Source organism: Pithys albifrons, chromosome 14 (genome assembly GCF_047495875.1).
Source record: "Pithys albifrons albifrons isolate INPA30051 chromosome 14, PitAlb_v1, whole genome shotgun sequence".
Classification (NCBI taxonomy): domain Eukaryota; kingdom Metazoa; phylum Chordata; class Aves; order Passeriformes; family Thamnophilidae; genus Pithys; species Pithys albifrons.
The window spans coordinates 4,179,288-4,200,934 of NC_092471.1; the positions used below are offsets into that span (position 1 = coordinate 4,179,288).

At 37.3% G+C, this 21,647-nt stretch overlaps 1 protein-coding gene across 4 annotated transcripts in view; it reads left to right on the top strand.

Annotated features, from left to right (window-relative positions):
- PCDH11X (protocadherin 11 X-linked) overlaps positions 1-21,647 on the top strand; it is a 450,745-nt gene that overhangs the window by 66,075 nt on the left and 363,023 nt on the right. For 3 of the 4 annotated variants that reach the window (XM_071569243.1, XM_071569245.1, XM_071569244.1), the window contains one exon: positions 672-3,158. In XM_071569243.1, the coding sequence (XP_071425344.1) occupies positions 672-3,158 (2,487 nt within the window). Of the gene's footprint in view, positions 1-671; positions 3,159-9,242; positions 13,852-21,647 lie in introns of those variants that run through there. The other variant, XM_071569246.1, reaches the window with a different exon arrangement.

Here is a 21,647-nt window from a genome sequence, read left to right on the forward strand (position 1 = left end):
TGAAAATGGTTCTTTTTCACTGGGATTGTAATTTTTACTATAAATATAAAATATATAACTGCGAATCAGGAATAGTTTTAATGAGTTTTTAAATATATTTCTAATAAACTGTTATGACTTATTTCTGTCTGTACCATCTAACACTTGAATTATGTAGTCAGGCCTTGTTCAGTGATGGCGTTGGGGTTTCTATGCTAATGTTTTTAGGTCATGTCCAGAATTGCTCCACAGAAAAAAAATAGTCCATTTATCTTTGTTGGTTTCCTTGAAATGGAACATTGGTGTAGCTCCTCCATCCTTGGCTTCATTCCTCATCTCTACACTCACTCATACAAATAGAGAAACTGCATTATATCTGTCCAGGAATTTGATAACTTTTCTTTAGTAATGGAGAAACTGCATTAAAAAACCCAACAAAGTACCAACCCCCCCCCCCCCCCCCATTTCCCTCTTTTTTAAAAGGATCTCTTTATTGCTGAGAAGCTTTCATAAGACTCCAGAGCTTAAAGTAAAATAAGATATTGTAATATAAGGGTAAATATAAAAATGTATATTCCTATATAGAGTATATGTATAAAAATATATTCTGTGAAAATGTCAGAAATATATTGAGATGATTTTCTATTTAAATATGTTGTCAAGCTAAAGTATGTTCTTTCTGTGTCTTATAGGGTCAAAATGTATTTGGTCTTGATATAACTGAGACACCCGAGGGAGATAAGTGGCCTCAACTGATTGTCCAACAGATCCTGGATAGGGAGCAGAAGGATACCTATGTGATGAAAATAAAAGTTGAAGATGGTGGAAGCCCTCCAAGATCCAGCACTGCCATCCTGCAGGTCACAGTGACCGATGTGAACGACAACCGCCCGGTCTTCAAAGAGAACGACATCGAAGTCAGCGTCCCCGAAAATGCTCCAGTGGGCACCTCTGTGTCTCAGCTCCATGCCACTGATGCAGACCTGGGCTCAAATGCACAAATCCACTTCTATTTCAGCAACCAGATCTCCAGCTTGGCCAAAAGGCTGTTTGCCATCGATAACACCACTGGCCTCATCACTATAAGGGAGCCACTGGACAGGGAGGAGTCTCCTGTGCACAAATTAACTGTTTTGGCAAGTGATGGCAGTTCAACTCCATCAAGAGCAACAGTGACTGTTAATGTCACAGATATTAATGACAATGTCCCATCCATAGACACGAGATACATCATCAATCCGGTGAACGGGACAGTGCTTTTGTCTGAGAAGGCTCCCCTTAATACAAAAATTGCGTTGATAACAGTAATGGACAAGGATGCTGATCAGAATGGAAAAGTGACTTGTTTTACAGATCATGATGTCCCTTTTAGGCTAAAGCCAGTGTTTGATAATCAGTTTCTTCTGGAGACAGCCACGTTTCTTGACTATGAAGCGACACGGGAATATGCCATCAAAATAGTGGCTTCAGATTCAGGGAAACCTCCCTTAAACCAGTCTGCAATGCTCCTAATCAAAATTAAAGATGAAAATGACAATGCCCCAGTTTTTACACAGCCTATCATAGGACTTTCTATCCCAGAGAACAATGCTCCTGGTACTCAGCTGACCAAGATAAGTGCTACGGATGCAGACAGTGGGCGGAATGCTGAGATCAGTTACATCCTGGGCTCAGATGCACCCCCTATTTTCAACCTTGACCGCCGAACAGGGATTCTGACAGCAGTGAGAAAGCTGGATAGAGAAAAGCAAGACAGGTACTCTTTCACTGTGCTGGCTAAGGATAATGGGATGCCACCTTTGCAGACCAATGCTACCGTGACAGTGTCAGTCCTGGACCAGAATGATAACAGTCCTGCTTTCACACATAATGAATATAATTTCTATGTGCCAGAAAACCTGCCCATGTATGGCACAGTGGGGCTTATCACAGTTACAGATGCTGACGCGGGAGAAAATGCTGCAGTCACCCTTTCCATCTTAAATGGTAGAGATAATTTTATTATAGATCCTCTTACTGGTGTGATAAGACCTAATATTACCTTTGATAGGGAACAGCAGGGGTCATATACTTTCCAGGTGAAAGCTGTGGATGGAGGAAGACTGCAGCGTTCCTCAACTGCCAAAGTGACCATCAACGTTGTTGATGTAAATGATAACAGGCCTGTTTTTGTTATTCCTTCATCTAATTACTCCTATGAGCTGGTTCCAACGTCAGCCAGCCCAGGGTCTGTGGTTACTAAAGTCTTTGCTGTGGATAATGACACGGGAATGAACGCGGAGCTCCGCTACAGCATCATAGGTGGCAACTCAAGGGGCTTGTTTACAATTGACCAATTAACTGGCAATATTACTTTGAAAGAGAAGGTAATTACAGCAGATCATGGCTTGCACAGACTGGTGATAAAAGTGAATGACCTGGGACAGCCAGAGTCTCTTTACACTATAGCTCTTGTGCATCTGTTCGTGAACGAGACGGTCACCAACAGCTCCTACGTGCAAGAGCTGGTACGCAGGAACATGGAAACTCCAGTGGGCCAGAACATTGGGGATGGTGAGATAACCCCACAGACCAATGATTATGTCAAGATCATCATTGCCATTATTGCAGGCACTATGACAGTTATTCTGGTAATTTTTGTTACCGCTTTAGTCCGGTGCCGCCAGACTCCCAGGCACAAGGTTGTACAGAAAAACAAGCAGAGTGGTGAATGGGTTTCCCCAAACCAAGAGAACAGGCAGATCAAGAAAAAGAAGAAGAAGAAGAAGCGCTCTCCAAAAAGTCTCCTCCTCAACTTTGTGACTATTGAAGAATCTAAGCCTGATGATCCTGGCCACGAGCACATAAATGGCACTTTAGACATTCCTGTAGAACTAGAAGAACAGACTATGGGAAAATATAACTGGGCCACCACACCAACCACATTTAAGCCTGATAGCCCAGATTTAGCAAAGCACTACAAGTCTGCTTCTCCACAGCCTACCTTTCAAATTAAACCTGAGACTCCTGTTCCCCCCAAGAAGCACCATGTCATTCAGGAATTGCCTCTAGATAACACCTTTGTGGTGGGCTGTGACTCACTTTCCAAGTGCTCCTCAAGCAGCTCGGACCCTTACAGTGTTTCTGAATGCAGCTGTCAAGGAGGCTTCAAGACCCCAGGCCCCATACACACCAGACAGGTAATGGAATTTTAAGATGCTTTCCTCCTTCCCTTCTAGCTTTGCCATTCCTGTAACTCTAGCTCGAAGCGCTGCAGAAAAAGTTCTGCAAGGATTAAAAGTTTGAGAGTTCATGTTCAGCTGAGGCATTGTAAAGTAAACAGTTTGAGATTCATTAGTGGTAAGGATGAGAATGAGGAAGAAAAGGAATGTTGGCAGTGAGGCGATGGAGGAGGGAGTGATTGCTCCGGTGGGGATCCTGACTGCAGGTGGCAGCATGGCACTTCCTGCTTCGCTGCGGGACCTGGAGCTGCTCAGCCAGGCACGAAGGGGTTGTGGGGCTGTCCTCTCTAGCCTGGTGTGCTCAAGGATCAAAGTAATCTAGGCCAGGTGGAAAGCAATAAAGCTTTACAGGATCTGATAAGTGGTTCTTAATATTAATGGAGTCTGGAATTGCAGCCTTCATTTGGGCATAGCTTTGCTTCAAGGTCTCTGAAAAGCGGGCAAGGATTTTCCTCTGAGAGTTTCAGTGCCATTTCCAGACTAGACACATGCTTAAATCTGGTGGAATGACACGGTTGACAGGCAAAGTTAGGGAAAAAATAGAAGCATCAGCATAATTGCTCTCGCTTATTTGCTGCTCTGCCTAATAAACCAGATATTAGTTTCTCAGAAATTCAATATAACAAAGGAAATGTCCAAAGAATCCTCAGCTTAGAATTAAAAATAAATTGAGAACCAAAGTACCCTTTATGATTCAAGACCCTACAGAAAGACTTTAAGTCTCTGGAAATATAATCTAGTGTTTATCCATATTCTGAGAAGTTTAATAAAGCTTTACTGTTTTTCTCTTCTGTTTCTTCACAAGTGTCACAAAGTTTTCAGTGAAAATAGTTTCTAGTTCAGCTTTAATTGGTCAAGGAATTAATAATTAAAGAAACATATTTCAAGAGAGTTTATTGTATTATTGAAAATGTATTTTAATACTATTTCTTTGGAAAAAGTCCTCAGCATGACTAAATCTGTTAGATCTTTTGCTCCAGCTGAGGTTTTGAGTCTTTGTCTGAGGGCTTTGTTTTATGACAACAATACTGATAACAACATGCATAAAAAAGCTGCTCATTCAGAGCAGTCATCATATCTTTGAAAATTTCAGGATATGTTGTTTATTTTCTTCTGCTTTGTCCCCTTTACCAACACAAATTTGTATAGGAGTCTATATTACTGTGTATAGTGTTTAAAGATTTGAGTATTTTTAATTTAAGTTACTTGAATGTGTTAATTTAAGTTACACATCAGAGAAGCTTCTTGCCAGTATGTTCCTCTGTTTGAACTCCCACAATTCTGAGGAGGGTGGTCCTGTTTTCAGCATTCCTGTAGGCCTGATCTAAGTGATTTTCCAGTGGAGTTCTGGAATAATTCCTGTGAGTCAAAAAGGTTCTGCCATTGTCTGCTGAAAGACACTTTGTTGTGCAGTAATGCTGCTAACAAAGAAGGCAAGCTCAGGACTCTCGAAGTTCCTTCTGTGTTAATAAAGACCTAGAAAGGGAAATGGAAAGCAATTCTCTTTTGCAGAAGTTGGCTGGGGAAAAGAGCATTTCCTTTTATCTGTACCTTGAAGGACTATGACAGGGGCTTCCTATCTCGAAAAGCAGAATAGAACTGTGCTCTTTTTATTACTCAGCACCTGATATTGGCTTATCTTCATATAGCTGTACCTGACATGGTTAGTGTGATATGCTGAATATAGAAGAAAGAGATTAATGTTACCATTTGTTCTGATTTTGCTAAAATTACAGCTATCCTTCTTTTAGGTATATTTTTCTGCGTGAAAGTGATCACCTTGGTGAAGAAAGTGTAACTAATCACTATTGATAGCCCTTTACACTTATTTGGAAACCACATTTACCACAAACACAAGAATTCAAATTTTTATGATTTAAATGCAACTATTTTCATTAATGCATTCATTTACATAAATTGGACAAGAGGAATTCCTTTGTGTTGTACTATGACAAAGGGAAAATTGTATTTCATGATAAGTAAAAACAAGTAAAGAATTTCTTAAACCTCAGTGGATCTTTTAAAAGTCGATCTTACTCCTAACCTGGCTCTGTATGTTGTAGTCTGGATAGTTTTATCTCCTGTGGAGCTATGGAAGATGATTCAGGACAGGCTAATTGAGAATTGCCACTGTTAGCCAGTAAAAAAAAAAGGAAACAAATACAATAAAAATGATCTTGTGGCACAGATGTGCCAGCTGTTGTGCTGTCCTGCAGCCTTGGGGCACTTCAGCCTTGGGGGCCAACAGGAGGTTTGTGATTAATGATGATTTTGTATCATGCACGCTCTGAATTTTCAGAAAATTGGAGGACAGGCTGAAGAACTGAAGGAGAGTAAGTTGAGTTAAAAAGGGAGATGTTCTAGTTTGAAAAGTGAAAATGAGATGCCTAATGTGAGAGAAAATATTGTGCTTTAACAATTACCATAATGCAGCCCTTTTACAAGCCAGAAGTTCTCTGAAGGTGACTAAAGACGATTCCATTCACTGTGAAGTATCTCTTCAGTTTCTAAGGGGGGCTGATATTCAAAGACTACACATCTCAACTATTGTTACTTTTGTCCAGGCAAGACTTTCTACTCAGATACTTGAAATAATATTGAGTTACAGCTAAAAATATATGTTTTCTTTTGAAGCTCTAAATTTTGTGTCTGTCTGAATGGTATTGATTCAGGTCTTTAAAGAAAGGAAATTATGTCTTTGCTTTGCTACTAAATTTGTCTAAGTGATCTCTAAAATGACAGAAAGTCATTATAACAGTTGTGCTCAAAAAGCATGCAAGCAAAGATGGAAAGGCTTTTCTACTAAAAATCCTGAAATATCTCATTAGTGGTCATGTGGGCAAATAAATACAGCAGTGCAACAGCTGAAATTTTTATGGACAAGGAATTGGAGACTCCTGAAGCAGCTGAGGACACGTTGAATCATGAACTACTTCAGGAAACTGGAGAGGGAAAGGAATGATCTTAATGTAATGACCTCTACGAGGGAGGTCAAGTTTCTGCTGCATTTGTGTGTGAGGAGTGGCAGGGGGCAGAGGTACTGATGTTATTTTGAAGTCACCCACAGCAGGAATTAATAAATACTAGTGACAATAGACCTTCAGAATAACATGCTTTCTTTTGGGATGTAGTAGGGATAATTCTTTTAAAGAAGTTTTACCAAGTGATAAATCGTGAAGGGGCTTATTCATAATAAGGTTTTTCAAACTAAGAAGTCTGGAGTCTTATAATAATTGAACTGACTTTCTGTGTAATCAGATTTCCATTGTTTTGGTAGTTATGGAGCTCATTGAAATACATATTTCTTTGGTGCAGAAACATACAGCACCTTTAAAGTTTATTTGTCTGTAAGCTGTGTAAAACCTCAGTTATTTTTAACATTTATCTCAGTGGGAGCAAACTGTGTGAAATATTCCGTAGTGATACAAATCTTCTGGTTTTCTTGCATTTGCACAGGAATGATGAAAAGAAGGGAGAGGAGGTTTTTTCCAGTCTAGTTTTCATGTAACACAATTTCAGAATCTGAAATCTTTGCTCAAGTACTTAAATGAGCATTCAGACAATTGAAATGCCTGTCTAGGTATCAGCCTGTCTAGTCAAAACACGGGTAATTATAGAGCAGGGTGTTATCTCTGGCAGGTTGGTTCAAAGAAGATACAGGTACAAAGAGTCATTAAAACTTCCCTTGCACTCTCCTCCTTCTTGTCTCTTTCTTTAAATTAATGCTATTTTGGATGTTCTTTTCATTTGAAAATAGTACAGTGATTTTCAGTTTGAACTTTGAACTTCAGAACAAGCTTTTCTCTGGCCCAGTGTCCTTGAAGAAGTGCAGGTGTCCACCAAAGCAGCGCCTCTTCCACCGGCAGAGCTGGAAGGTGCAGTGGTGCTCTCAGTTGGTGATTGCAGGGGGTTGTGGTGGTTCTCCTGCTTCTCACTGGGCTCTGGGCTGGCTCTTCATTGAGTTCCACAGCTAGGACTGTGCTTGGGAAGTTGCTGAGGGAGGGAACAGGCATGCAGATTGCTTTTTCTCATATTTGCTAATGCAGATCTTCATTAGTAGAGTTTAGGTGGCAGGATTCTGTCATCTCTGAACCTGCCAGAAATTTCAGGTGTCCCAGTGATCTGGTTGGTCAGGAGCTGACATTACATTCTCCACAGAAATCCAAATGGGAAGTAGAGCTCATTTAAAATACATTGCATTATGGGGCCCCACTGTCTCAATTCTCTGATTCTATCACTGACTGCTTAGACCTGCTTACAGTTATGGTATATTTGGTTTTCTGATTTAAAATGTGGTGAAATGTCATTATAGCTTCTCACTCACTATGAGTACAGTGTGCTTAGGATGTGAATTGAAAGAATATTGCACTGTTCCTGAAACTAATAGCTCTGAAAACTCACATGTTCTGCGAATCTTTAGCTGCAGGATTTATTGTTTTGTGCAGTAACACTGAGACCAGTGACTTTAATTCAGCATCCTGTAATCATCCAGAGGGAGGGCTCTGGATATAAAAGGCTATAGACATAACATTGGTATTTTGGGTTGACATATATAGAGTAAATTACACTCAAAAAGCATTTTCTTCCAAAGAACAGCTAAATAGCTGTTGATATAAGCCCTTCCTAAAAGCCATGTCAAAATTAATTACTATGATTCTAAATATTCTCATTATTTTATCTTAATTTGCTGGCTGGTAATTTTGCTAGTGGTTCTGATCTGCTGCCATGTATACACATTTCAGAAAAAAAACCTGAAATCTGCATCTGGAGAAGAGTTTTCTGACTGAAATATAAATCAAAGTCTGTGAGTCAGAAGTTAGTCAGCAGTTATTAAAATGTGTGTCACTACTGAAGTAAAGCTGGTCAAGAAAATGTTTCTCCTCTGTGCAACACTTTGAAGAAAATCTTCTTCACAGTTGTTCTTTTAATATCTATCACTAGAACAGCATGAGGGAATCTATGTGGAAAGTGTCCCCTTTGCCTCATAGTGGAAGGGAAAACCAGAGCACAAATGGGAATAAAAAAAACATTTTTATTTTATGTGAGGGAAAAATGAAATCTTTTGAACATGATACTTCAGTAAAAACTAATCCAGAGAAAACAAAGGCATTTTTTTTCCCAGGTTTATACTGAAGTTGGCAGGTGAAGTTTTGGCATTAATAACTTAGTGACTTTTATGCAAGTTAAGAATTACACACAACTCTCTTTCCAGTAGCTCCTTACCTTGGGGTAGTAGCAACATAATTTTTCAAACATTAAGTGCATTTTACATATTTTTTTTCAGTGGGTAACTGAAAAGTTTGCTCTTTTCTCCTTGGGACCCAGCTGTGTTATTTTAAATGTCTTATAGCTATAAACTATTGCCAAAGATGAAGTCTGATTTAACTGTGGTTTAATTTTCACACTTGTTTATTTTCCTGTTTTCTCCCAGAAGGAATTGCACTCAATAATCTACAGTTGATAGCAATTTCCTGACCAGTGAGTGGCTGGTGTCGTGGTGACTGTGGTATTGATGGTGCTTTCTTTTCTGGGAAATAATTGATCAGAATGGCTTAATTTCTGTGAATTTTTAGGACTAACTCTGTTGATGGTAAATACAGATTAAAGATGCAAAATAATCCCTCAAACAGAAATATTTTATGTTTTTAGGAACAATGCTCTTGAATGAAGTCTGCAGACACCCTGTAGAACATGTTGTAGGTAGTACAGTGGTCTGATAGCTCTAATCTTGCAACAGCATCGTGGGGTTTGAGTTGGTAAAGAAAAAAAATGAGTAAGAAACTTAGAATAATTACATGGAAGTTATTCCTGTGGCTCCTTCTGTTCCAGCCTTTTTGCCATGTGTGCATAGATGTGTGCAGAGCTTTGCTTGTGCCTAGAGAGCTGAAACCACACACCCATCAGAAATGGTTGGTTACTCACATCAGCCCATCTCACACCAGGCAGTGGTTGACGTGGTAGAAACTTGGAGGCAAACTTGACAATTTAGGGGGAAAATGCTGCAGGAAAGGGCTTTTCTCATGCTGTTTCTCTGTTTGCCAGCTCTGAACGCCATCGCAGCTGATGTTATGTACTGAAGTCGTACGTGTACTCAATGATGTTAAGCCAGCAAATATGAAAACAAGGAAATAGCACGAGAAAGCCCTTTGTCCTGGCTCTGGTTGCCGAAGAAATTTATCGTCTGATCTCCAGAGGGGTTTGGAAGTGACGATGAACTGTTCAAGCTGCCCTACTGAAAGGTATCAAGGGCAAGAATTTTTTTAAAAAGAAAAGACAAAGAAGTTTTAGTACGTTGTGCTATAGTGTTCTATAACGTAGTTTTGCTAAGACAAAAGTAATGTGACCCATCCTTCTTCACAGTTGGTGATTATGGTAAATTTATTTTGCTTGTAATCATCCTCTTGTCCCAGATTTTTTCCTTATTTATTTCAGTTGAAACAATTAGGAATTTTGTTTCTGGAATTATATTAAAAGGGAGCAATAAATTTTATTCATATGTTTAAAAGAGAATGTAAAGTTCTTTATACTCCCTGCATTTAAAAGCAAAACAGATGAGTTGTTGTCACTTATAGCACCATTATACATGTTAAGAATTAAGTGTTATTTATATCTATTCCATAATATTTTTAATGATGATATTGCTGCTATGGATCAAAAATAGAATTGATCAAGTCACTGCTTTCTCATTTTATAGGCACAATAGTAGTAGTTAAAAACAAGTCCTTCCTGCTTTCTTATCCACAACACTTTGTAATGAATGGTCACCTTTTAAATAAATGAAAAGCATTCACATAACTTTTAAAAAGAAAGTCTAGATAAGATCTGTGTAACAGGTGCCAAACATTTAACTTTTTGAACTATTTTTATTTAAAAAAAAAGAGTCATAAATCCAGTGGCTTGATTTTGAGTGTCATAAAATAGGAAATAGCATCATTTTGACACTGTTAGCCAGCACATGGCAGGGTAAAAATGGCCTATTGTTATTTTTTTCCCCCAAATAATTCCTCTCTCTATTTTTTTTTAAATTAAAGGGTTTTTTTACATTATAATTTGTTATTTATCATGGCTCATTTAAAAATAAAATTTGAGTATCATAGCTTTATTTGCAGGTTGGTTGCAAGTTCTTGTATATTGCCTCACATTTTAGGGAGTAATGCTTAATGTGTATCATCAATAATATTAGAATTTCATATGCAATGCAAAATCTCTTAGAAAGCAAAGGAGTATAAAGAACCCTGTTTTCTGCACTTATATGGAGACATGTATTATTAGTTTGCTAGAATAAAATGAAATACAGGCACTGCTTTTAACTGGGATGTATACAGTATATATAACTTTCTTTTAAAGAAAAAGCTATTAATGACTCATGAATTAGATGACAACATGGAATTCTTACACATTACTGTATGTTTGATGTAAAGATATTTATAGGCTTGTACTTAATAATCACGTTGCCTCAGTTCTTGGACTGCAGAATGTCTGCCATGACTGTTGCCTCTAGTTTGCTCCACATTTGCTATCTGGCTCTTTTAAAAAATGTGTATTTGGCTATTTGATCTGTAAAATAAATTCTATTAATAATGAAGTACGTATTGTAATTTAGCATATTGTATTGCATAATCATAGCTATGACTGTTACAGAAAAGTTTTCATTTCTGATAATGAAATAATTTCCATGGGAAGAAGTTCATGTATCTGTAAGACGGTTTTGCTGTTCCTATTTATTGTAGCCTTGCAGCATTTATGCTTCAGACTAAAAACCCCAACACTTCCAGTGGTTATAGACATACAGTAGTGATATTTATTGATTCAGTGCCACAATTCAGCCAGTTGAAAGTTCCTTCCTAACATAGTAGGGAATTTATTCAAGAAGCGTTGCCTGTTGCTGGTACAGTTGGTTTGTGTAGGTGCTTCGTAGGTGGGTGATGGGATGAAGTTTAACAGTAATAAACCTTTGGCCTAGTGGAGTTGCTTCTCAAGAACACAGTGTGATTTCACAGACTTTGAACTTCTGTTTTTTTTTTTTTATATTTTGATTTCTGCTCTTATTTAAATTAGATTTCCATGATGAGGAAACTCCTAGATACAAAATTAATTTTTGATTAAGAAAACCACGAAATAATTTCAATGCTTACATTGAAAGATTTTTTTGTTTGGTTTGGTTTTTTGTTTTTTGTTTTTTATTTTGTGTTTTGTTTTGTTTGTTTCTTTTTTAAATCAAGGGATTCTGAGTGGAGATTCCTGACTAAGTTAATCTGATCTAACCTCAAGCATGTAATTTAGTTCTCTCAAGTGAACATATAGTTGCCCTCAGTTTTTCTCTGGTAGTGAAAGGCATCGATAGACTGTAGGAGGTTATTTTGATTTTAGGACTGCATCCCCTCTAGAAGTGCCTACTTCCTTACACTGAGTATGAAGAGAACCTTTGATAAGTACCTTTCTTGCACCAGATGTGCCCGTTATGTGCTTTCAGAGAAAAATATACTTCCTGAAATGTCTAGTTCTCTTGCTTTTAGCCAAGCTGAAGCACTTTTTCCTAGTATTACACTGGTCCTATTACTATAGTTTACCAAGAGTTATAAAAGAATCTAGGATGATTTTAAAATTTGCAAAAGTTACATGAAGGAAATCAAAGGTACATCACGTGTTTTATTTGTCTAAACCAGTAACTTCTCTTCTTTGGTTGTCTCATAAATCAGCACAGCCAAATATAACAACTCTCCAAATACACTAAAGGAAAACCAGAAACCTCTTAAGTTGTTCAGTTTCAGGTGTTTTCTCTGTTTCAGATTTTGTTTTCTTACCTCTAAGTATCACTTTTTAAAAAGTCATAAAACTTTTCTTCAGAGCCCATTTCCTCCTGATGCTTGAATGGGTTCATGAAAATCTCATGAAAGCTTAATGTGTACTGACCAAATATGTCTGTGTGCTGAATATCAATTTCCACACCTCTCTGTGATGAAGGCCAGTCAAAAATTTCTTTTTTTTTTTAAATAATTTGATCATCCCGAGTCAGAGCTACATGTACATGTTTCCAAACCAACTCTGCTTCTCAAATGTTTTCAACTACAGAAATAACTGATTTCCAACTGTATAGAAGTCAGAGTTACTTCAGGGCAAAAGTCACTGAGTTGGCCAAATGTTGCATATGAAATTGGAAACTCAATATATTTACTTTGGAATATCAGTAAGTTATTTTATTGTACTTCAGATTGTAACTATTCCAGTCATCTCAGTAAACTTCTCAAGAAATTCACCCTTTTATCTGGTGGGTGTTGCCACTTGTCACCAGAGCAGACAGGTCAGTGTCTGTAGATAGAGCCCCAGAGTCTACATTTGGTTGGTCTCAGTTTTTCTCAGCAAAAAGCAAACTCCTACTCAGACAGACTGATCACGTCCCTCCTTTTAGCCCTCCCATGGCAGCAGCTCTGAGCTGTGCTGCTGTGCCTCCAGTGCCACCTTGCCCATGCCTGGATTGCCCCTGGCTGTGTGTGTACCAAAGCTCCACACCACTGACCTCAACCCCCTGACAGCTCTGAGTGACTGCAGTGAGAGCTGCCTGGCTTATCACAGCATAGGCTGCACTTTGGGGACTCAAATCCTCCTGAACTTCACTGAGTGGGGGACTCTGTAGGGTGCTGTCAGGAACAAAGCTGGTTTGTGATGTAAATAGAATTATATTTTTACCATAAACTGTAATGCTGCAGGGTTTTTTTGTTACGCTTTTTCGGTGATTTCCCATTTTACCATAAAACATATATTTATGGTATATCCTGGTCTTTAAGTATTATTTGTAAAATCTTTTTAACAAATAATTTTAATATATATTTTTGCTTTCATATTGAATTACTGAGCACTGTTCCTTTTATGTCTTATTTATCTATTTCTAAAATAAATTTCATTTGAAGATTATATTTGTATACCTTCTGGAGAAGAACTGTTTTTAACTACACCTCTGGTCTGTTTGCTTAATGCATGCACACCATCAAATCTCTACAGAAAGTGATATTTTTCACAGTGATTATGATTATTAAGTTTGCCACACAGATTAAGTTTGCATGTGTGCACAAAGAGCACGTGGGTGATCATACACATTTCTCACACATCCACTTAGCAAAGGTTATATATTACACAGAGTATAACTACAGACATGTGCCCATCTCAGTACTCAGTACATCTTGCTATGAAAGATAGCCAAGTACTAAGGATTTCATTTTGCCAAATTATTGGAGTTTGCAAAGATTGGTCTTCCCTTCTGAGGTCATACTGGGTTCTCAATATGTTAGACAGTGACTCTGGATGATTTGGAGGTTAGGATACAACTTTAATAAGGACAATTTTGAATTTTAGCTCTCTGATTCTTTCACTAGTTTGCTTTTACTCATTCCATCTATTATATAGATTCATACTCTTGAATTTTGCCACTGAAAATGTAGTGAAAATGGCATTTCTGTATTTTCTCCAAATTGTGATCTTCTGCTTATTTCATAAACAGACATGTGAGTCAGATTCAGTTACTTATATGGACAGAGATGCATATTAAATAAGTGTGATATCAGGAATTTTTCAGTGATACAATTGACTTTCTTTTAAATAGGTTTGATTCATTTGTATTTTCATTTCCAAGGAAGGTGTTCATTCAAGTTCAAATAATTTTCCAATAAAAACTGAATGATAATATCAAAGATTTGAGGTTTCATTTCCCATCACTCAATTGCAGTTGAATGTTGGTGTTTTGGAGTTTGGAACCTCCTTTCCTTTGAATGTTTACAGTATTTGAGTAATTGGTAATTACTCAAAATGTTGTGATTGTCCAACACCCAGTCTTGGCAAGGTCTGCAAGGAGAAGGTCATGACCATGTGCAGGACTTGGGTGGAATTAGGATGGAAAGGGATGAAGGAAAAGCAAAATCCCATTAGTGTATAATTGTTTGTGTGGTGAAATAGCTCAACCAAAATCCAAAGTGCCACTTCAGAGGTCTTTGCAGATGCAGTTCTGAGTCACATTCTGACATATTTTCTTAATTGGATTAGTGTGGATTTGTAATGGGCAAAAGAAGCAGGACAATGCCCGCTAACTTTGAATGTGTGTGAACAGAGCTCTGTGCTCAATCTGAGTTCACAAGTGGTTTGTATCAGGTTTATTTGGATTGAAAGGTAAGGTGTCCTCACTGTATTGTTGACTCATTTTTATAGATTGTTAGAACTTCTGTTTTCCTCCCTTTGAGAGGAAATGTGTTTTGAACTGGAGGTGAAGAAGAAATGCAACTCAGACTTGCAAAACCAAATGCTACAGGGGGGTTTGTTGTTTTATCTGAAAGAAACTCTCAGTTCTTAAACATGTTGCAAAAAGTTTTTGTATTATATATCTTTTCCTAATTCTCAAACTTACTTTAGGTAAAATTATAATTTTTGTATAGCAATAAACTGCCTTTAGCTTTATTGCATTTTATTTCTTGAAGTATATTAAAATAAATTTAAAAGCAAGTAGTTTTGCTTGCAACTACCCAGTTATTACAGCTATATAAACATACAGGTGTAGATATTTAGAATTACACATGATTGAAAGCACAAGTATTTTCTATCTTCTGTCCTCTACATTCCAAGCTCTCTGGTTTTGGGGGGTTTTTGACACAGAACCATCTGTAGCCAACTCACCAACGAATCAAACTGAAACTGGGAAAGTGCTTTTCTGTTTCAATAAGTATATTTGTAAACAAAACTTCAAGAGGGGAGGAAAACATTGGATTATGTTCTCAAGCTTAGCAGAAGGGAGGCAGCAACTTCTGCAGCCTGCTGAGATTTTGATTGCTATTGATTTCAAAGTTAGAAGCCCGAGCCACTCCACTTTATCCCAGAAACATTTCTCCCAACTCCTGTTGAACTTGAAACTCAGTGAGAGCTGCAACTGAGAGCTGCTGCCACTTGTAAAGGCATGGCTGGTATTGTTATTAGCACCAGTGATCAGCACTGTTGTATTCACTGCCCCACAGTCCCTGCTGAGGCACCTTGATCTCTAATATTTTCTAGAACTGAGTGGGAACAATTGATTCACCACAAATCCTGCAAGAAAGTCTTTTTTTTTCCCCCCTCCTTCAAAATAGTAGGAAGCTGCTCTGCCAAGTGCAGGTTTCTCATACTTTTCACAAAGCTGTCTCATTAGAACCACTGAATGCTTAGCTTTTTAATTCTTATTTTACACGTTGTAGAAGCTCATACATAGATATATGCACAGAAAAGAAAGTGATTTTCTTTATACAGCCATATTCAAGGATATTTCTTGCTGTTTATCAGCAGGGCTGAATGCATTTGTGAACAGCCTGAAGTAGATTTTTAATCTAGCAATGGTACTGTGACTAATGAAAAAACATGGATAAACAGCTTGGTGTTTACTTACACATGTGGCCATCACCAAACCTACTGATTGTGGAATTATGAGGCTGGAGGATTCCATCAGAATTTGATTCTGCTACAGCAACATTGCCACACAATACTTCTTCCTATTCAGCCTATTTCTGGGATCTTCTGAGAGTCCTCTGGGATCCTCTCAGAATTTTCTGAGATTAATATGTTCCTATGTCAATACAAATGTTTAATATTTCAGGATACTCAAGAATTTGTAGGTGTCTCGGTGGAAATCAGAATCTTAATTGTCTCTATGAAGGCACTACTTCTGTGTATAAATATTCAAATGAGTTCAAATTAGTTATACCTGTAAATATTTCAACTCTATCTATTTGTCTGCATTTCCAGGGTGAAGCCCAAAGTTACACTGTTTGCTGCTCACTTCTATGGCTCATTAACTTTTGTATTCTTCTTTATTTTATAAATATATTGTGAGTTTTCATTAGGATTTCATCTCATTCTAGTGAAAACACTGAGAAGTTGACACAGCCCTGATTGTTTTACTCACAAAATAATGAGTGAATCAAACCTTTTCAGAAGCTTATCATCCAGGTTGGTTATTAAAAGCAGACAGAAATGACAGAAAAATTCCGTCAATAACAATTAAATCAGGAAGATGTAATTGGAGGGAAAAAAGTCTTGATGCCTCCTGTACACAAGATACAGAGTGGTGTAATTATCTGCTTTCAGCTCCCAAGCATGATTTATTAGTTACAGTAGTTTGGCTCTGAAACACTGAGCATGGCTAAGACAGCATGTGCTCAGTTGGGTGAGGGTTCCAACATCTGTCCTGACAATCCTCTTACAGAATGTCTTTTAGGAATTAGGAAATGGCAACATGACTTCTGAAATGGATATGAGAGGAACAGAGCAAAGGGGGGGTGTGGGGTGTGTGTGGAAGAGAATATTCAATTATTTCATTGCCCCTTTTTAACACATTAACTGCTTGAACTGTTTGTTTTTATTATTCCAGATGGTAGCAAGATGCATATAAATGAATAAAATGAAATAGAACAAATCAAATGCTTGGCTGCTGTTCAAGAGCAGCTAAGGCTAAGCTTTATTAAATTCACATGAGAATATGATAACTGTGGAATTTCACACAATGAACTGCAATAATCTTCCTTGTGAAGAACATCGTTCTTCTTGAGACAGATGAGAGAATCTAAAATTCTGCCATGAAAAAAACCAAAGCCCCTTTGGAGCTTTATTTTCTGAGGGCATTCACTGCTTGAGTGAAATCTGTGCATTCCCACAAACAGAACCATCATGCACAATCCACTTTTACACATCAAAACTTTCAAGGGTTTGTTCTTTCTCAGCAGCAAAGTGGAGAATACTTCAAAGTAAATTGGTGTGTTCTGTGTTAAAACTCTTCCCTGTGTCATCTAAAGTCTCTTTAGGAATAAGCATATTTATATTTTAAAAGGGAGGAAATAATTAAATTTTAAAATTGTATTGGACATATTTAGTTTATGTTTAAATAAGAAAAAAAGTATAAAACAGAGGAAAACAAATATTTTTTATGCTTATTTGGAGGAGATAATTCACAGAGTTGTCTTTTTTGCTGACTGTAGACCATTTTTATGCTTGTGCAGTTGAATGGCTGTTTCTAACTCAATGTTTTTGAGACACCTCCTGTCAACTTAATGTAATTAATGTTCTTTTTAATATGCTATTTTTCCTCACTTCTTATAGTTAAAAGTTAAAAATTTCTAAACGATTTTTTTTCTTCAAAACTCCAAAAATATAATTCCTGCCAATACTTAGACCATACAATTTGTGAAGTTTTCCATTTAAATGTAGTATAAAACTGCATTCATAAACTGTCTTTAAAATGAAGTAAAAAGGAAATGCTAAAGCTCAAGGCTAAAGGACTCTGAGCTCCCAAATCTATTGAGGACCTTGTCAGGGAATATTGACTTTGTTTCTACCTGTATATTCATAAAATATTTACACTCCACAATGACTGCCTGGTTTTTCTATTTACCTGTTTAGAAAAGTGAAGCAAATTAAGAACAGCACATGGATTTTTGAAAATATGTCCCACGAAGAGATAATTGTTTTTCTTTTTACATAAACCCTTTGGCCATTTGGTTGAAGGTATGAAGTAAACAACATCTGTAAGTAATTTGGAATGATCCAGTGCTGGGTACAGGAGCAGTGCAAATGTACATTCTGTATATTGGCATTTGATGTAACATAAACATTTTACGTGACAGGCACTGCTATCCCATCCTGTGACTTCTGTGGCTTTACATCCCTGCATTGGGATGATTCAAAATTAACATTTTTGGAAAAAAAAAAAGAAAAGGAATTTTTTAAAAGGCAGCAGTGGACTATTTTGAATGTTATATGAATAAAAAAAGATCAAAAGAGAAGCATTACCTGTACCAGAAACTTTATCTTGTTGATGATTATTACTTATGAGTGATACTTGTCTTTACTATACATTTTATATGTTTATACTAAAGTTATTTTGGAGCAATGCATAAACCCAGAACATAGTTTGCAGTAAGTCAGGGAAATATTGTAATACAGTAATTACAAACTTTTCAATAGGTGCAACTTATTGCCATTTATCTGTTCCTTAACAGAAAAAAAAAACAACAAAAAAAAAAGAAATAGTATGGGAAATTTTTGTAGGAACTGATGAATCATTCCCTTCCAAAACTCATGTAGAATTAGAGTGGGCATCATATGGAAATCAAATTGAAATCAGTAGAAGGGAGTTGCTGTTTCAGTGCTTTGATGAAACCCCGTGTAGCTGGTTGGGGAATGTCAAACACATCAATTCTCTTTTGTGGGACTGAAAAGCTTGTCCTCTTTGAAAGTGCAATGAAAGACACAATCTGCTTGATAAACTGAGGGCATTTCTCAAAGCCTCAAATGCAGAACTTACCTGAAGGCTATACCTGCACTTTTCCTGAAAATAACAGTCCAAAGGTCTATAAAAAAGAGAATGGGCAGAGAAAAGCCTGACATGTGTCATAACAGATAGATAACCTTTTCTCCTTGTGAAACCAGCCCAAATGAAAGCTCAGATTTAATCAGAACTGGTTTTCCTCTTCCTATGTCAATCAAACCTTTTGTATTGATAATCTGAAGGGAATAGGGTTGAGAACACAAAGTCTACTTTTGTATTATTAAGATGAAAAGATTCTGTGAGGGTTTGATAACATTTGAGATGCAGAGGCTGTTATAGGAACATAATGAATATCAAATATATCAGCAAAAAGGACGTTTTATCAAGATAAAATCCTGATGAAAAATGCCACTTATTCTTTATTTTCCATCAGACAGGTTTAAAGACTACAAGGCAAGATCTGTATTTAATGAAGTCATTTAGTTTAGAACTCTTTGTGCCGAAATATGAACCTTGAATTCAGTTGCTTCTCATCTGATCCAAAAAATAATTTAAAAATTAGACTCATTTCTTTCATTTTCAAGTAGAGAATATTCTATTAATAAATCAAACTTTACCAATGGATGTCACAACCTTGTGTGCAAATCTATAAAACCTGTTATTCCAAATGAGTTCTGCAGTGTTTGAACTCTTTTTAGTTTAACTACTTATTTTAGAAATAATTTCCAGAAGAGAAAGTGCTTGACTAGTCACTTTTAACTTCTACATCTCAGAAGTAGTGGGTTCCATGAAAGAACTCAGATTGGGAATAAATGAACCAAAAGTTGGGATATGCTAATTTTCTATAATGGTTCAGGGACTGGGTTTTTCAGGGACTAATAACACTGGAGAGTGTTATTAGTCTGTTGATAATTGTTTATTTCTGGTTTTATCTGGTGGTATAACATTGACTTTGTTAAGAGTGTTATTCAGAACAGAGAGTCAGAGGGTGGAACAGGATGTTTCACTCCTGGTCAAAAAATTGTTCTGTGCTGGGAATTCCCAAGTGAATGTATCACAATCTCCCACAGGGACTGTGCAAGATTGTCTTACACTGTTTCTGTGCTGTGACTTGTGTGTGGTTGGAAGCTTTGTATGGATTTTCTTTTTTGTAATTGTTTTTGCTTTAGCCATGCTGGGGCCTGAGATTGGAAGAAAAAAGATAAAAGGTCAGAAAGGCTTAATAGCAATTTTGTTTTTGAAAGAGAGAGACCAGTTGATCCAGCTTAAATGGTTACAGGGGGATCAACCCATGGCTGTGAATTAGAGACAAAAGCAAATCCTGCAGAGGAGAGGAGAGTGAGAGGTGAATCAATAGCACATGTGGTAATAATTTTTGGAGAGGATACACAAAACCAGATGGGTGGGAATGGAAACCCCATTCTTTACTATGTAAGTGAGAAAGGAAATAAACCCACTGTTGGGTGTGCTGTGGGGGGTGAGTGGGGTGTTCCTCATGCCAGGCAGAAGCACAGCAAGGTACAGTGGTGGAACTCACAGGGACCATGTGCAGGGTTGGATGATCTCACCCAGGCAAGGGCCAAGCCAAGCCCTCACATGTGCCAACACTTTGTACTTATTTTAGTAGGAGAAATGCTGAGAAGTGAGGTAATGTTTTACTTGGTGCTATCTTTGGGTTACATTTATTCCCTTTTGCAAATTTATAACAGAATGGCTGTTATAGTGGAGCAGTAAATACCTTGTCTCAGGTCCAGACACTCGACTGGCAGAGTGCTGAGAAGAAGCAGAGCACAAAGAGCCTCAGCAGTCCCTTGGGATTATGTAATGTTGAAGACAGACATTGCAATGTCAGTGATTTCTGCCAAGTGGCAATAGTTTCCATTTTGAATGATTGTAAAGGTAGCAGATTTTTTTTCTTTTCTTCTTTTTTTCTTTTTTTTAATGAAAGGTCTAGGTTGGAATTCATTTCTTCTGTAGGAGGTGAAGGCAGAGCCACACCCACAGAATCCTGCCTGGAGCTGTCTCAAATACCTGCCATAAGCTGCACTGAGTCACTGCCTCTTTCCTCAGTGTACTGTAGGAGGTAACTATATGAACACTTCTATCTACCTAAAGCTGAGTAAGATGATTTCTGAAATCTAACACAAAAATAATTTTGAAAACTAGGGCTCACAAAGCTGAGAACATGTTGAAGCCATGACCTTTGGTACTATAGGCAGATTACTCTTGGTTGGAAAGAGCTGAGGTAATTGAAAGACAGATAACAGAGAGGAGTTTCCAAAGTGACCACAAGTATTGTGCTCAGATATTCTCACCTCCACTGACTCTAAAGTTAAGGTGCTTATACCAATATAATTTTTTAAAATTATTTTAAATATTTGTGAATTTTACTGTGTAGAGAGAAATTAAATTTTTTGATGCATTTTCCTTTATTTTTTAGTAGTTGCTGTGGAGTCAGGCAGTGAAACCCTTTGGCAACACATTCTTCCAAGATAAAGTTCATGTAGTCATGTTGAGCTTCATTCCTGCACTGCTGCTTCATAACTTACAGCATTTTGGGAGAAGCAGTCCAGTAGAGAATTTGTCTCCAGAAAACTCTAAAAAGCCTAAATTAAGAGTTTTAAAGATTCCATATTCCTTTTGGATTGTGCCACCAGTACCACTTTTGGAAAAATGGGACCAAGAGTGATCATTTGTCAGCACAATAATTCTGAGATGGGTTGTAAATGGACAATATTACATTCAGTTCCTATTTCTTCTTCCCTGAAACTTCTGGAAGACTGAGCAGCACAGCCACATCTTTATACAAAAGTGTAGGAGCAGAAGTTGGAAGTAGGGTGATAGGAAGTTGGGAAGTGGGCACTTTGAGGAGGAGGATTTTATCCAAATTAAATCTAGAAACTCCTAAAATGTCAGAAATTTTTGAATCTTGTTTCTTTGCATAACTTCTGGCAAAGTTTAAGAATGTTGATGTCTATCAGACATTTTTTTAATGTATCCTTCCTTTGGAAGGAGCACTGTGTGGCATGAAAAGACCCTTATAATGTGGGAAAACTAAAATTAAACTCCACTGTAATACATTTCTGTCTTTTTTTATGACAGTCTATTGCTCGTTACTGCTGCTGGAGACAGACATCCCAAATCTCATCAACTACTATCCCATGGGATATTAATTA